Source organism: Seriola dumerili, unplaced genomic scaffold, assembly GCF_002260705.1.
Source record: "Seriola dumerili isolate Sdu_G_001 unplaced genomic scaffold, Sdu_1.0 BDQW01000068.1, whole genome shotgun sequence".
In the NCBI taxonomy this organism is placed as follows: Eukaryota; Metazoa; Chordata; class Actinopteri; order Carangiformes; family Carangidae; genus Seriola; species Seriola dumerili.
In genome coordinates, this window is record NW_019174323.1 from 15,229,736 (window position 1) to 15,244,543 (window position 14,808).

At 43.4% G+C, this 14,808-nt stretch overlaps 1 protein-coding gene across 2 annotated transcripts in view; it reads left to right on the forward strand.

Annotated features, from left to right (window-relative positions):
- Positions 1 to 697: 697 nt before the first annotated feature.
- Positions 698 to 14,808, forward strand: part of arhgap22 (Rho GTPase activating protein 22) — a 38,059-nt gene continuing 23,948 nt past the window's right edge. Inside the window, exons 1-4 of one of the 2 annotated variants that reach the window (XM_022743188.1) lie at positions 698 to 740; positions 7,937 to 8,136; positions 12,451 to 12,538; positions 13,304 to 13,306. In XM_022743188.1, coding sequence (XP_022598909.1) covers positions 698 to 740; positions 7,937 to 8,136; positions 12,451 to 12,538; positions 13,304 to 13,306 — 334 coding nt within the window. The remainder of the gene's footprint in view (positions 741 to 7,936; positions 8,137 to 12,450; positions 12,539 to 13,303; positions 13,307 to 14,808) is intronic. The other variant, XM_022743187.1, reaches the window with a different exon arrangement.

Genomic DNA, 14,808 nt, shown 5'->3' on the forward strand with positions numbered 1-14,808 from the left:
GGAGGAGAAAAGGAGATCAAATATTGATATGATACAGCAAGATAGAGATAGAGATAGAGAGAGGTGGGAAGAAAATGTGAGAGGAGGCAGAAGAAGGGTGGGGGAAATGAGTGATTAAGGGAAGGAGGTGGAGGCAAGCTGAGGACCTCGACAGCTTAATTAGGTGCAGAAGGAGGAGACACCTGCCAGATGAACACCCCCTCCCCCCTCACACACACATGGAAATCTTTAAAAGCAGTCATTGTAAAAAACAATAAGGACACTTAAAATCAAGCATCTGTTAGTTGGTCAGATGTGTGTGCTGCTGGTGGGAGACCTTTCCCAAAAACCTCCTCCTCCCATCTACAACCAGGCGCATGTACCACTATGAATAATGTAACAGGGAGGGGTGGAGGCCACTGAGCGTGTGTGCACAGAGAGAGAGAGAGAGAGAGAGAGAGAAAAAGGGGTAGTTCCTCCTCCTTTTTCCTTCACCACCCCCTTCTTTTTCCATTCTCCTCCCTTCCCCTGTTCACCCAACCCCCTAGCTGCCGGCCGCACTGCAGAAGGTCAGAGAGAGAGAGAGAGAGAGAGAGAGAGAGAGAGAGAGAAGAGGAAGAGGAGAGAGGCAGAGACACAGAGAGAGGCAGAGGGAGAGACAGGGGTGGGGTGCTTGGATGTACATGAACATGCCGACAGGAGAGTGTGCGGACGAGCGATGACAGCAATGCTGAGCCCAAAGATCAGACAGACCAGGAGAGGTAGGACATGGTTTGCTCGCTCTACCTTCACATCTCCAGTACCTGGCAGCTGCATTAGCTGCCTATTCATCCTTAACTCTGACACATAATGTCACATCTGAAAGGGACTGAGATGTGAGTGTATCAGATTAAAGAATGTGTTAGTGATGCTGTGACTCTTGCCGAACACTGACCTGCACTTTTAAAAACACATAGTATTTTTTTAAAAAGTGCTTTTTTCCACTATAATTCTCATTTTACACAAGAATATGTCTACAGAAACACTTTTCCTCCACTCCTTCTGTTTTCCTGCATGCATTTCTGAATGATCTGCCCACGCAAGGAACCTCACGCGCACATTAGCATGCTACTACAGCTGGCCGATGCTGCCAGCGTGAATTCTATTAACAGGAGCGAGCAGCATCTCTAGTTTCATCACTGCAACGCTCAGCACTAACAGGCTGCCGTCAGCTGCTGCTGCTGCTGTGTGTGTATGTGTGTGTGTGTGTGTGTGTGTGTGTGCGCGTGTGAGTGACTCGTGTGTGTCTATGTGTGTATGTGTGGATGGATATATTAATATGTCCATGTGTGCAAGTGTGTGCGTCCTTCCCTCCTTCCTTGACACTAATCTCCATGACTGCAATTATATACTGTAGCTGGATCTGATTAAAATGAAATGAATAGTTCCCAAGAATGGTAGAGTGATGTGTAAATCCTCCACTGGAGCAGATTGAAATTGGTAGCAAAGTGGATTACAGCTGCATTTGCGTATATTAAGAGGGAAAAGCAGATTCAACTGACTTAATGAGTAAGACTGACTCACTGTGTGCATTTTGTGCATTGCACTTAATTGATCGCAATTAGGCTGCATAAAATAATTTTAAGAAACATTATGGCTTAGCATTAGCAGCATTAAGCTCCATTTTTGAGCTCATTAAGTGAGAAAGACGGTCTCGTGGATCTACAAGAAAAAAAGCAAAATGCAGCTGTCGTTTTGAAAAATCAAGGAGGCGGGAAAACCACTCATCCCGCATTTCTGTTAAGAAAGTGGAAATTTAAGAGAGTAAAGCGACTCTGTGATTCTGCATGAGAAGCATTCTCTGCATACCTTCTGCATTATTGGTGCTTCACCGCTGACAGCATCACATTTGTTGCATGAAGCCCATGAGTAAACGGGTATGTGACAGATGTAGTGGTGTAGTACGTACTCGTTTAGGGTCAGAGCGGGTCATAAAAGGGACACAACACTAACCAGCATGCATTGGGGGGGAACTGCTTGTGACGAACAAACTGGAATGTCAAAGAGTACAATCAAAGTATAAATTAATCATATAAGTTTCATTGACAATTTTACTGATCTGTCATGGCTGTGACAATCATGATGCTAGAAGGACAGTTGACAAGCTAACTAGCTTACATATGCTGTGTATAAACTGATTTGCATGACTGTGGAAGGTTAGCTTGTCCTCTGTCACATCAGTCAGTTTTATAGCTTCATAAAAGTAAAATCTGACTGCTGTGCTTCAGTGACCACTACGAACATCGACGTATTAAAACTATAATAGGGCTCTGGCTGCATTTTTCTTTTGGCTGGCATCAGAAATCTAGTAGCAGCTTTAATTGCCCACATGTCAGCTGCTTCATTCTCTTGCTGTGTCTTTTTGATCTGCGTTACCATGGTTTTATGATCAAAGTCCTGCAATGTAGCAACACCCTGACATTCTGCCTTTTTGAGGCATATGAATGAAACACACGCACCTCCACTAAGATACTGTGAGCAAGAGCTCGCAGCATGGATAAAAAAAAATGTAAAAAAAAAATGCACACACTGACACACTCGGATAATGTGCATGTGGAGATGATAACATGCACAGAAACGCACAGATATGCACACACCCGCTGCTGCTGGATCAGTTCCACTCCACTGCAGCTTTCACATACAGGCCGTATGTTATTGGCCACACCCCCCCACAGCCTGTCAAGGAAGGCTGCCGTAGACACACACGCACACACACACACACACACACAGAGATACACACACACACACACACACACACATATATATAACGGTTAACACATTAATCAACAGTGATAGGCTAACTGGAAGTTACGCCCTGATGCACCTGTAACTCTGTGCTATTTTCCACGAACCATAAATCACTATACAACAACCAAATTAATGAAATTGAATTCCTCCAACGTGCTTGCGCACGTGTTTGTGTGTGTGTATGTGTGTGTGTGTGTGTGTGTGTGTGTGTGTGATATAGCCATCAGTGTAGCACTGTCTAGCTATTGTGGAGTACCCGCCTCGCCATACTAATGGATGGGCTCCTCTGTGATGTGCATAAGAGCCATAAATCCATTTCCTGCTGATGATAAATATATGGCTCCAAACTACTTTAAGTGACATCATAGTGGCCTAGAGTGTGTGTGCTTAGGCGTGTGTGTGTGTGTGTATGTGTGTGTGTGTGTGTGTGTGTGGATAGAGCATCAAGTGTTCCCTTCATGTGCCATACCAGTTGTGTTTTGATTTGACAACCATTTGTTCACATTGTAACATTACTCTCATACTTGGACGTGACGTTAGTGAATCCAGCTTTTTAAGGGCAGATCTCTCTTCTGTGCCCTTTTTACGAGACTGTCCCTTCCTGTTTTCAGCATTTCTCATTTGATTTGTCAATTCCTGTAACAGACCAAGCTTGGACATCACCTTTCAAATATTATTTGGGTGAAATGACTGACTCCCGTCTCACAACTGTCTGAAAACAACGTCTCTCTGTTTAGATTCAGTAATACTGAATGGTGCAACACAGGTAATAAGCTATGATAGCTTTCCTGTGTTGAAGTTCACCAGAGCTGAACTCGATGTGAAAAATCCACACAGATTTACTTCACCCTCATGAGCTAATCCACTGATCACAATAACAACATTTTAAATTTTTGCCGTTTTAAATCTGGTGTGACTGGGGTTGTCAGGACCTCCGCGTATTTCTCTGTGGGTTCAATTTAAGTCTTTTTTTTTTTTTTTTTTTTTACTTTTGCTGTAAATGATAGCTGAAGTTAAAAGTTTTATGAAGTGCTCTTACAATATACGGTCTGCTTGGCGCATGTCCCTCCCCACCGACACACACACGCTCGTTCATGATATCATGTGTGAGCTCATGACTGAATGAGCAGCCAGTCCATCTGGTATTCCTGGATACTCGGCTCCATGCTCAGAATTATTCAGCTATGATGCTAACATGACACATGGGCCAGTTTACATAGATTATCACTGGGGTGTGTCATGATAAACAAATGTGGGCCCGCTGCACATCTGCGCACACAGCCGGGCATGATGTTGAGCCCTATTATTGGACTCAGCCCTTCTGTAACTGCTAGCTACTCTAAATGAATGAGCCACAATTACGCTCCCTACAGCATTGAATTGCAGTGATTGTGCATAAAGTGCACATTTACAGTAAAACAGCCTCTTTTCAGCGTTGCGGTTGATAGTTGTAGAAGTGACCACAGAGCAGCTCCACCCAAGCCAAGGAAGGTCTGAATCACTCTGAGCAGAAGGTCCAAATTGGCGCGGCGGGTCGTCTGTGCCTGGCACACACACACATTCACACACACTCAAAAATCAGTTGTTGTGACTCAGGCGTGAATCATCGGCCAGTGTACGTTCCACTCAGTCTGTGATCCAGGCAGCTGATGTGTTGAACAGCGGTGCTCTTTTATGCCAACGCTGCGGCCAGGCCGGATGGAAAGACGCGAGGGACATGACGGGGTGAGGAAAAACAGAGGGGTGAAGGAGGACAGGGAAGGTGAGCGACACGTTTAGCAGCAATGTGACAGAAAGAGCAAGACCCCGAGAAGCTGAGAGGACGTGACACTTCACATTCACGATGTTTACATTATCCAAACAATCTCTACTACTAGTTTCCTCGTGATGGGGGAAAAATAAATGTTGGAAGATGTTGATGGTGATCACACAAAAAGCACTATATATTTGTTTATTCATAGCCAATGTAAAACATAAATCATGAAATATTTCCTTATTTGGTGTAATACCAATGCTTTATGCTCGTTTCTGTAGTTTGTCACTTTAATCAAATGAACACGTCCAGTTTGGGTCAAAGGGATATAATAACACTTTTCACATATTCTTTTTTTTCCCCAAAGTCAGGGGAAAGAAATAACTTGTTTATTTTGCAATTAGTATTCTTACATTACACATTGACAAGTTGGTCTGCTGGACTCTTACGATTCAATCTGGTTTTATTAAACGGTGAATTTAAAGATGTAGTATTTGGGTTTGGATTTCTTGAGGAAAATCAAAGAGAAGAAAACTGTAGCTTCATACATCACTAACAGCTGACAGACTATTGACAATGGTAGAGCGCGTAAGCATGCACTAGGGACGAGTCCGTACCGCAGAGGTCTGGGTTTGAGTTTAGCCCTTTGCTGCAAGTCATTCCCTCTCTCTCTTCCCCGTCTATCTCGATTGTTGCTATAAACATAAAGCAGAAATGCAAAAGAAATAGCTCTATTGCAATACCTAAATTACCCATGTCCTCAAAAACAATAGAAATAATTATATTTTTAAAAAATAGCCAATGAAAATGTGCCTCTAAACCAAGAACTAATTTATGAGACAAAATCTGCTTTAATTAGGTGCCATTGGTGAGAACAATGATCTTCTTTTGTGTGTGTGTGTGTGTGTGTGTGGTGTGTGGTGTGTGTTTTTGCATGTGTGCATGTGCCCTGAGTGCTCTCCATAATGACAGAGCTTTGATTCAATAGGACCAGCAGTGCTGAACGTCAGGAGGGGGAGAAGAATTAGAGCGAGTCAAAGTAAGAGAAACGGAGGGAGACGAGGCCGAGGAGTGAAAATACAGAGCTGGAAAAGACTGGAATTAGCATAAGATGGATAAATGAGAAAAACCAAGGTAGTGGAGACAGAGGTAAATAGAGACAGAGAGCAGGAGAGGGGAACAAAACACAAAGGAAGAATGTCTGGCTTGTTCCATCAAATGTTATAATATTTTTTTTCCATGTTTGGCGTCATCTCAGTCAGCTCAGAGCGGTAGCCCTAAACCAAACACCAGACATCAAGAATTTCCAATTCAAAACAACAGAGGACGTCATGGACACTACTCCCAGTGTTTTTTGACTGTCTAAACACACACACACACACGCACACACACAACATAGCCTTAAAGGAACAACGTACTATGACAGCGTGGACCAGGGAAAAATCAGGGAACTTGAATAATGCTTGGCCACTAGCAAGACACATAAAGAAGAAATTTAAACATGAACGTGAAATGTAAAAAAAGCAAAAGGATAATGAAATCACACTGAAAACTACACACTGAAATTGAGAAATTCTACAACCAAACACATTATAAACTCTGACAGAAATTATTATTTAGATTCCTCAGTAAACATTTAAGGAACTACTGGTACTGGATCTATAGAGATTTAGATTGAGACTTATTAGTTGCACTAATAAATATCTCTAAATCAGCAATGGATGAGATGATTGTGTGACAGATGTTGCTCATGGTGACAGGGAATTATCACTCTGCAGTTCCCCTCAACTCTACAGAGCATTTTAGCATCTTTAAGCTCTTTGTTTTGGTTTTACAACTCACAGCTTCACCCACAGCTCTCACCACTGTAGCAGGCAGTTGTTTTCAGCAAAAAGCTCTGATAAATCCACTGTAAGCTACCTGCCCAGCACCAAACAGCTGGCAGGCAAAACCAAAGACCAAAACAGAGCAAAAGGAAAAACAAGTTAACATTGTTAACAACAACCAATTTTATTTATCTTATTTTCATTTACTTTCTGAGGTGGCACTTTTTACTTTGGGTATTGATATGTTTATCCTGGTATTCCTTTCATTAATAAAAAATAATATTCATATATCAAAAACCAACTCACAATAAAAATGAATGGTTCACAACCATAGAAAAATTATGCTGGCCAAAGAATTCTCCACCTTTTCTTCATTTAACACATCTCTGAAGAGCAACAGGCTTTGCAGACTGACAGGTTGCGACATGAAATAAAAATGAGCCGTGCCCTTTAAACTCAATGTATGCCGGAGAGAGAGAGAGAGAGATGAGACAATAAAATGGTATAAACATTGATTTTCTTCCCCCTTCCCATTCATCCACCCCCTTCCTCCCCCATGCGCCATCTGAACATTGATCATATGTGTGTGTGCGTGCACGTGTTAGTGTGTGTGCGCACGTGTGTGGCACAAAATGCACACCAGCAGGGAGGATGTCTGCACAATTGATTTCTATAAATTATACATGATCATCAAATGGCATTGCCTTGTTTGCCTGACCAGAATAGAGCCCTATGGCGAGAGCTTAAAACCTTCAGCCATGTTCTGTGAGTGTGTCACTAAATATATCTTCTTAAAAAAAAGAAAGAAAAAAAAAAAAAAGACGCATGCTTGATGGTCATGTAGTTTTGAAGAAATCATGCTTAAGTGTGGACGAAATGAGAGGCTCAAACTTGTCACACAGCCATCCCTTCCCTTTTAAACCTGTCCTTGACTCAGTTCAGGTTACACACGTTTGTTGAGAGTGATTCAGTCCGCCAGCCAGTCAGCCAGTCAGCTAGCCAGCCAGTCAGCCAGCCAGTCAGCCAGTCAATCAGCCGATCAGTCAGTCCCATGTGGTCCTATTATCTCTGCTCAAAAGCCTCTCTTATTCTGTTGGCAACACACAATAAGTCTCTTCCAAGGACCTCCGAATGCGAGGGGGGATCCCTGTCACCTGAGGCTATGTGTTCTGTATGAGGGTGCGTAAATGTGCACGTGTGTGTGTGTCTGTATGTGTGTGTGCATTGCACCCCCTCTTTCACAGTCTCTACGTTATCTGCTTTCTGTTATTATTCGTGCCTGTAGTCCCTCTCCCCCTTCATCTAAAGGGGCGTAGCAGCCCGGGGGACAGGAGGTTGTGCGTGTTCATGACTGAGGATGCTGGCAGAGCATGTGTGCGCATACAGCATACAGAATGAGGGTTAACACGACCTTCTATTAGAGAGAAAATGAAAAGACACGATCCAGACAAATGGAAAACATATAGTAAATCAGGCAGAACAACCAATTCAATCCTCTTTGACCTACACGACCCTTTTGCTTTCTGACTGCTTGTATGTACGCTGAATAAAAAAAAATACTGTATATGTGTGTTTGTGTGTGTGTTCGCAGCCCGGTCCAAGAGCATGGTGATGGGCGAGGTGTCGCGGGGCTCATGCCGGCCGGCCTCCCCCAGCCTCCAGGAGGGGGCCCTGAAGGCTGGCTGGCTGAAGAAGCAGCGCAGCATCATGAAGAACTGGCAGCTGCGATGGTTTGTGCTGCGCTCGGATCAGCTCTTCTTCTACAAAGACGAGGAAGAAACCAAACCACAGGTAACGGCCATGTTTGCACACAGTGGAACACACCGACAGGACAGTGAAAAAAAAAAAAAAAAGGACTGGGAAAGGAAATTTAGATTATTATTTTATCAATGCGACTGTTAGAAGCAGGTGTAAAATCTGCAGCTGCTCTCAGATGATATCTATTTTATTTTGGATGAGACATCAATAGGGTCAGATTAGAGTGTGAAAACGTTTCGGGGTGGCTGTAGCTCAGGTGGCAGAGCAGGCCCTCCATAAATCATAGTCATTGGTTTTGATCCCAAGTATGTGTCCTCAGGCAAGATCCTGAGGCCTGTTTTTTTTTTTTTTTTTTTTTTTATAATTACTTCCTTCCAAATATCTTTTTCTAGTTGGAAGACGAGTCGCAAAAGTTAATTCGGCGATTATTTAAAGCTCAGTAGCAGAAAACGTGAATTATCTGTTGCCCTCCATTCATTGCCATATGCAGTATGTGGCATGGCTCTGTCTGTTGAACAATCCACCACTCTGGTCCAATATCTCAACAAATATCTCGACAGCTATTGAATGGATGGTGTGAATTTGGTCCAGACATTCATGGTCCCCAGAGGATGACGCCTACTGACTTGAGTGATCCCCTGATTTTTCTCCTGACACCACCATGAGATTGATGTTTTTAAATGAGGCTAGAACAGTGACATTTCATTTTGGCACTGAAAAGGGTTCAAGCTTTGGTTTTCAATATCAAATTTTATTTTCAATTCCAAAACATGTCACTGTTCTAGCCCCAGACATTTGTGGTTTTGATTTAAATTTATATATTTCCCCCTCAGGATGAACTGTAATAACTTAGATGATGCTTTAACCTCTCATTCAGCAACTGTACCAGTTCTCCTCGGTACACTTGCACACAGTTATTCAAGATACTCGGCAGGTATCTTGACTAACTCTCTGAGAACTTGCCACAGTTCTTCTGTGGATTTACACTGCCTCACTGTCTGTTCATGCAATGATGTTGAGATCAGGGCTCTGTGGGGGCCAGACCATCTGCTGTAGGGACTCCTTCTTCTCATCTCTTATAATAGTTCTTTATGATTGTGTGTTTGGGCTCATTGTCCCAGTGCAGAATTAATTTAAGAGCGATGCTTGATGCCTCCCTGATGTTACTGAGTGATGGATAAGAATCTAAAACCTTTGCACAGTATTGTAAATGCATCTAATACATAATATGTAAAAGTGTATTTCTTAAATGCTAATCAGTGTTATGTTTGAGTGTTACTTTTGCTGAGGTGGCAAAGACTTGCTGTGTATTTGAGGAGTCAGCAGGTTTCAGGCAGTTAAGGGAGCTACCTGGGCCATGGCCACAGGCAGCACGATTTAACAATAATCGAGTTACAATAATACAATTATGCAATTTTACCTAACTACTCAGCATTGCCCGAAGTCACATAGAAATATTGCCAAGTTTAGAAAAGTCCCACTTGTGACCTTTGAAATGTAAAAGATGATGTTGACAGCTGGAGCAGCAGCAGCACCACACCGACATGTCAGTCACTGCTGGAGCCCAGATTTAATATCCTCCATCTGCAGACTAAAACAGGCCCTTCATTCATTCCTGTCAGCGGTAATGATGACTCACCACACTCTCAGGACATTTCAGTGCATCAGTACAAATAGAAGGATGTGACGCTTGGTTTCCCCCTCCATTAGTACACCATCGTAAAAATATTTACAGTGTAAATCTCTAATCAATCCCATTGCTTCTCTGATGAGACGAGCACATCGTTTGTGGCCAGGTGCTGACTCATATTTTCCGATCACAATTGTTTCTGAAGTGTTCACAAGCAGTGCGGTAGCTGGCCGGGACTGACCTCACACACACTCACACACACTCACTCACACACACACACACACACACACACACACACACACACACACACACACACAAACAAAACAAATAATATTGGGATGGGCAGTCAATGTAGATGACAGGCTTGTATCGTTGTGATAAGAAGCAATGATGTAATCCAACAAAAGACAGCAGGGGCAACCGTGACACACACACACACACACACACACACACACACACACACACACACACACACACACACACACACACACACACACACACACACACACACACAGAGAGAGAGAGAGTATAATAATCATCTCTTTACATTCCTTGTTGAAATCATGACACTTGTATTGATTTCCTCAGTTTTCACTCTGTGTGACGGCCAATCATTTAATGCAGGCAGCATCCGTCTGCCATCACTGTCTTTTAGTCCCCGTCATTGCATGCGCGCGGACACACACACGCGCGCACGCACAAACACAGACACACACATACTACATCCACACAGAATGACGTGTCCTCCTCGCAGTCTCCATTCTGTGGAGAACAAATGACTGAAGGCTTCGACAGACTGTCTTTAATCAGAGGCTGTCAATACTCATTCAGCCTACATTGATTTGCAACTCCCAATGGATTCAAGTAAAACACAGGGCTGAATGCACTATACACATACACTCAGAGGAATGCACGCTAATGTACACACACGCACACGTAAACACATACACACACACATGCGCACACACACACACACACCCTCCCCCTCTGAGAGCAGGATGTGTGAGAAAGCGTCATTCTGGCCTTTTTTCTCCCTCTCATCTTCTAATCGATTGGAAATTCGAGACTGGGAGTGGTGGTGGGGTTTGAAGGGGCGGGCGTAGGCAATTCATTGCGATAGAACAAGACACCCCCCCCCATTCCCTCCTCCCTCTGTACCAAGATGAAAGGATGTGATAATTGGTGGAAGGAAAGGCAAAACTGATGCAGGATCCATGCAGGTTTTCTTTTTCCCCTTTCATCACACGGGGATAAATCCACTACAGAACAAATGGACTTCATTTGTCAGATATTAGATTTCCGTAGCTCCAAGACAAACACATGGGCGGTGGTGATGGTGGAGGAGGAGGGGATCGTTAGTTCTTCGAATACAAAATTAATCTTCATGACACACACAAAAAAAGCATGGTGTAGTAATTTACAAAAAGTGATAAGTGGATGCTCGCAGTGTGGAGGGTAATTCCTCTTCCTTTGATTTATCTGTTGATTTAGTTTGAGGTAGTTTGGCTCATGCTAACTAATGAATTCCAGTTTCAGTTGTTTCATGGAAAAGACCAAAGCAACTCCAACAGTCAGATGCATTGTTCATGGCTTTTTGCAACACATATAGCGCTTTTTTACCATGCGCCTAGTTCATGGTGACATTTTCATGGGATTTCTGAACAGAATTTAAACTAATACTTTCATATATGCACCATTTTATGTTTACTGCTAACAACCTGACCTTAACTTGCTAGTTAACGCTAGCTAACATGGTTAAATAACATCATTTGACATTTTTCTGGTGACGCTAGGTACCGCTGTGTGTTTCAGTCAACCAAATGCTAACATGCCTGAATCGGTTGTCTTGGAGACGTAGCCTCTTGGAGGGCACATTGGAATGATCTAATGACTTCCCTCCAAACATAGTGCGAACGAGTTCACTCAAATATTGGCAAGGGACGATTCTGTCTTCCCAAAATAACTGACATTTATGAGCAAACCAGGTTAAACCAGCTGGTTGAAGTCTTATAGTTTTATAACGATTGTAACAAAACGTGAGCTCTACCTCAGAGTCACTATGTCTCCGTGCTAAAATACAGAAGAGGACAAACTATCCTACATTTTCATCTCCCACAGCTTGACCGTGTGATTTCTGTTCTCGGGTTACGTGTTGCTTTTTCTTATCCATTCATCCCCGGCCAGCTACTCGTGTGATTCCGAGCACATAGCACCCTTGGGAGCCCCCCCCCCCCCCCGGTTCCTGCCCTGCCCCTGTGCTCCATCCATCCCCAGCACCCGCCCCTTCCATTTGTTGCCATGGCGACTAATGCTGGCGACAGCCCGGCCCTACAGCTGAGGCGGTTTTGGCAGACTGCTCTCCCTATTTAATGGAGGATGCCAGTGCGCAGATTAACAGGGCCGACCTACAGACGCTGGCATCCCTTCACAGCTCACTTGGCCTCAGTTCTCAGGGCTAAATAGGTATTGATCTGGATAATGTATTCTAATAATCTGTGCGGGTCCCTGTTCAGTCCTGTTCGGTTTTAGAGGAGTTAAGAGTGGAGCGATAGGAAGGAAGGAAAGAGGGAAGGAAGGAAGGTCAAAAATGTTGAAGGAAATGAAGACAGAGCATAGGAAAAATTGTAAGAAGGGAAAGATGGAGCACAGAAGCAGAAGGAAGAATAAAATTACATTTGTCCAATTTCAGTATTTAAACACCTCTACCTCTTTTTCAGGGCTGCATTACTCTGCAGGGATGCCAGGTGAATGAACTCACAGCTAACCCGGATGAACCAGGAAGACATCTATTTGAGATTGTACCGGGTAAGATCCACTAGCTCCTCCTCTTCCTCCATCCTCCACCATATCTTCCTCCCAGATTCTCTTCTCACAATACCCTGCAATCTTACTAAATACAGATGTCACTTGTTCCCAATCTTTGTTGTCATGGTAACAATAATACAACCTAAAGATGCATACAAGATACAAGTGGCAGGTATAAAGTGACCTTCATAAGAATAATAAACATGTTGTGAAGGTTGTGGAACAGTTGGTTATGTTTAAGCACAAAAACTACTTGGTTAGGTTTCCGGAAAAAAATGGTTTGGTTTAGAATAAGTTCTTCCTTAAGGTCAGAGGACATTTGTCACCATGGTTACAATAATGAACACCCAGTTGAGGGTGTGGATCAGATCAGTAATAAGCTCCTGCACAGAAAATATAGGCTTGTTTTTTGTTTTGTTTTTTGTTTTTTTTTGAAGGAAGACAGTCTGTTATTTGCACTACAAACAAAATCATGGCTTATCATTCTGATGTTTGATGATGACGACGACTGAGATGTAATACACACACACACCTGATGAATTACTGATATGGGCAATGTACTGGAAGTAGCCACAGCAATGGTCAAGCATGATGACTGCTACTCTACTGTTGTTGTTGTTGTTGTTGTTGTTGTTGAACCTCGCCATTGTGGCACAATGCAGGCGAAAGCAGGCGAAAGCAAACCCATACAAATACAACATAGGCCTACAACGATACTAGTGCAACACAGACTAAAAAAAGCAGCAGCAGTAACAACAGCAGCAGCAGGTCTATAAAAGTCAGACTCAGTAATGTAAATATTGCACAATAATGGCTCACAATGATGCCATGACATTGCAATACACATGTCCAAAAGCCCATTGCGCAGGGCACACAAGAACATATCCAAATATGCACATTTTTTTCAACAAAAGGTATATCAGTGTGATGTTAAAAGTAATTGACAACTGAATATTTAACTGCTCGGCGGCAGCTTATAATAAACCAGATGTCTTACCTTGAGCTGCAGGTCAGCTGCTCCAGTAGTTGTAATAATCCAAGTGTGGCACTGCGCTATGGTGTTGTGGAAATGAAGTCTCTCCTAAGGGCATGGAGGTCCAGTGAGTTCAAAATGTCAGTGTGGACATGGATCAGGGAGAGGTCAGTCAGTCTCTTCTGGGTCATGGTGTTGCTGGAGCCATGTTTTCAGGTGATACAAGGTGGAGAAGGTCCGCTGGCATAAGGCCACAGAGATGAGCAGGCACCGACAAAACTATGAGTTTTTCAGCTTCTGTAAACAGAGTTCTTGTTTGTGGATGGAGATTAGGTAGACATGTTGTTTCATCTTGAACTGTGACACGACACTCTCCGGTGACACCACCTGGCATTTTGAGCTGGAGATCAGCACGGCCTGGGTCCAGCTCCTCGGGAAGGTGAAGTGGCACCAAATCAACCGTTTCCCCTCTGCTGCCTCTTCACGCAACCAAAACACACAACCTGACCACACTCCGCCACGTAATGAAGACACTTACAGTTAGCAAACCAAGATGGTGGCTGGAAGTTTCTTTCCCAAAACGTCTGGCCGGAAAATTGAAGTTATGTGGCTGGAAAAGCTCCTCAAATGCCGCCAAATCAGTCCTAGCTTGACACCTGTTAGCAGCAGACTCTTCAATTGTGGCGGTGCTAGCTTGATACTCCAGTCTACGTCTCCGAGGAAAAGTTACAACCAAACGGAAACGATGTAGTGCAGGTGGAGCTGCTCTCCTGGACTTCACCTGTGCCCTCTCTAGCTGGTCGTTTTTTTTCCTCCATTGTGACTTTATCCTTCGGTTAGCTATCAATGCTACAGCAGCCGGATGTAAACTTACGAATCCTAACGTGGAGTTCACATGCCCCGCCCTACGCTGCCTCTGATTGGCTAACGATCGTTGCCTTCGCTGGTTGGATTGGTTTACTTCTGTGTGGAGTTTGCATGTTCCTTCTGTGTGCCAGCTCTCAGCGGCCATGAAAAGTATTCATATTCAAACAGGTGATTGTGGGCGTTGTCCCCATTTATTGATAAGTGTGGCAGTGGAAATGAGGCTCGGGCACGTGGAGCCAGTCAACAGTGTTAGAGATTTATAGAGCGGAGTCATGTGTACGCAAAGTTTTATGAAAAACACTTGGTACGTAATAAAGTGAGTTAAAATGATAATGAATCCAATGTTTGCAACACAAAGACTTTTCAACTGCATCTCAATGTAACTTGGAGGTTAATGTCAAACATAGAACAGTTTTTATTAACCAGAAAA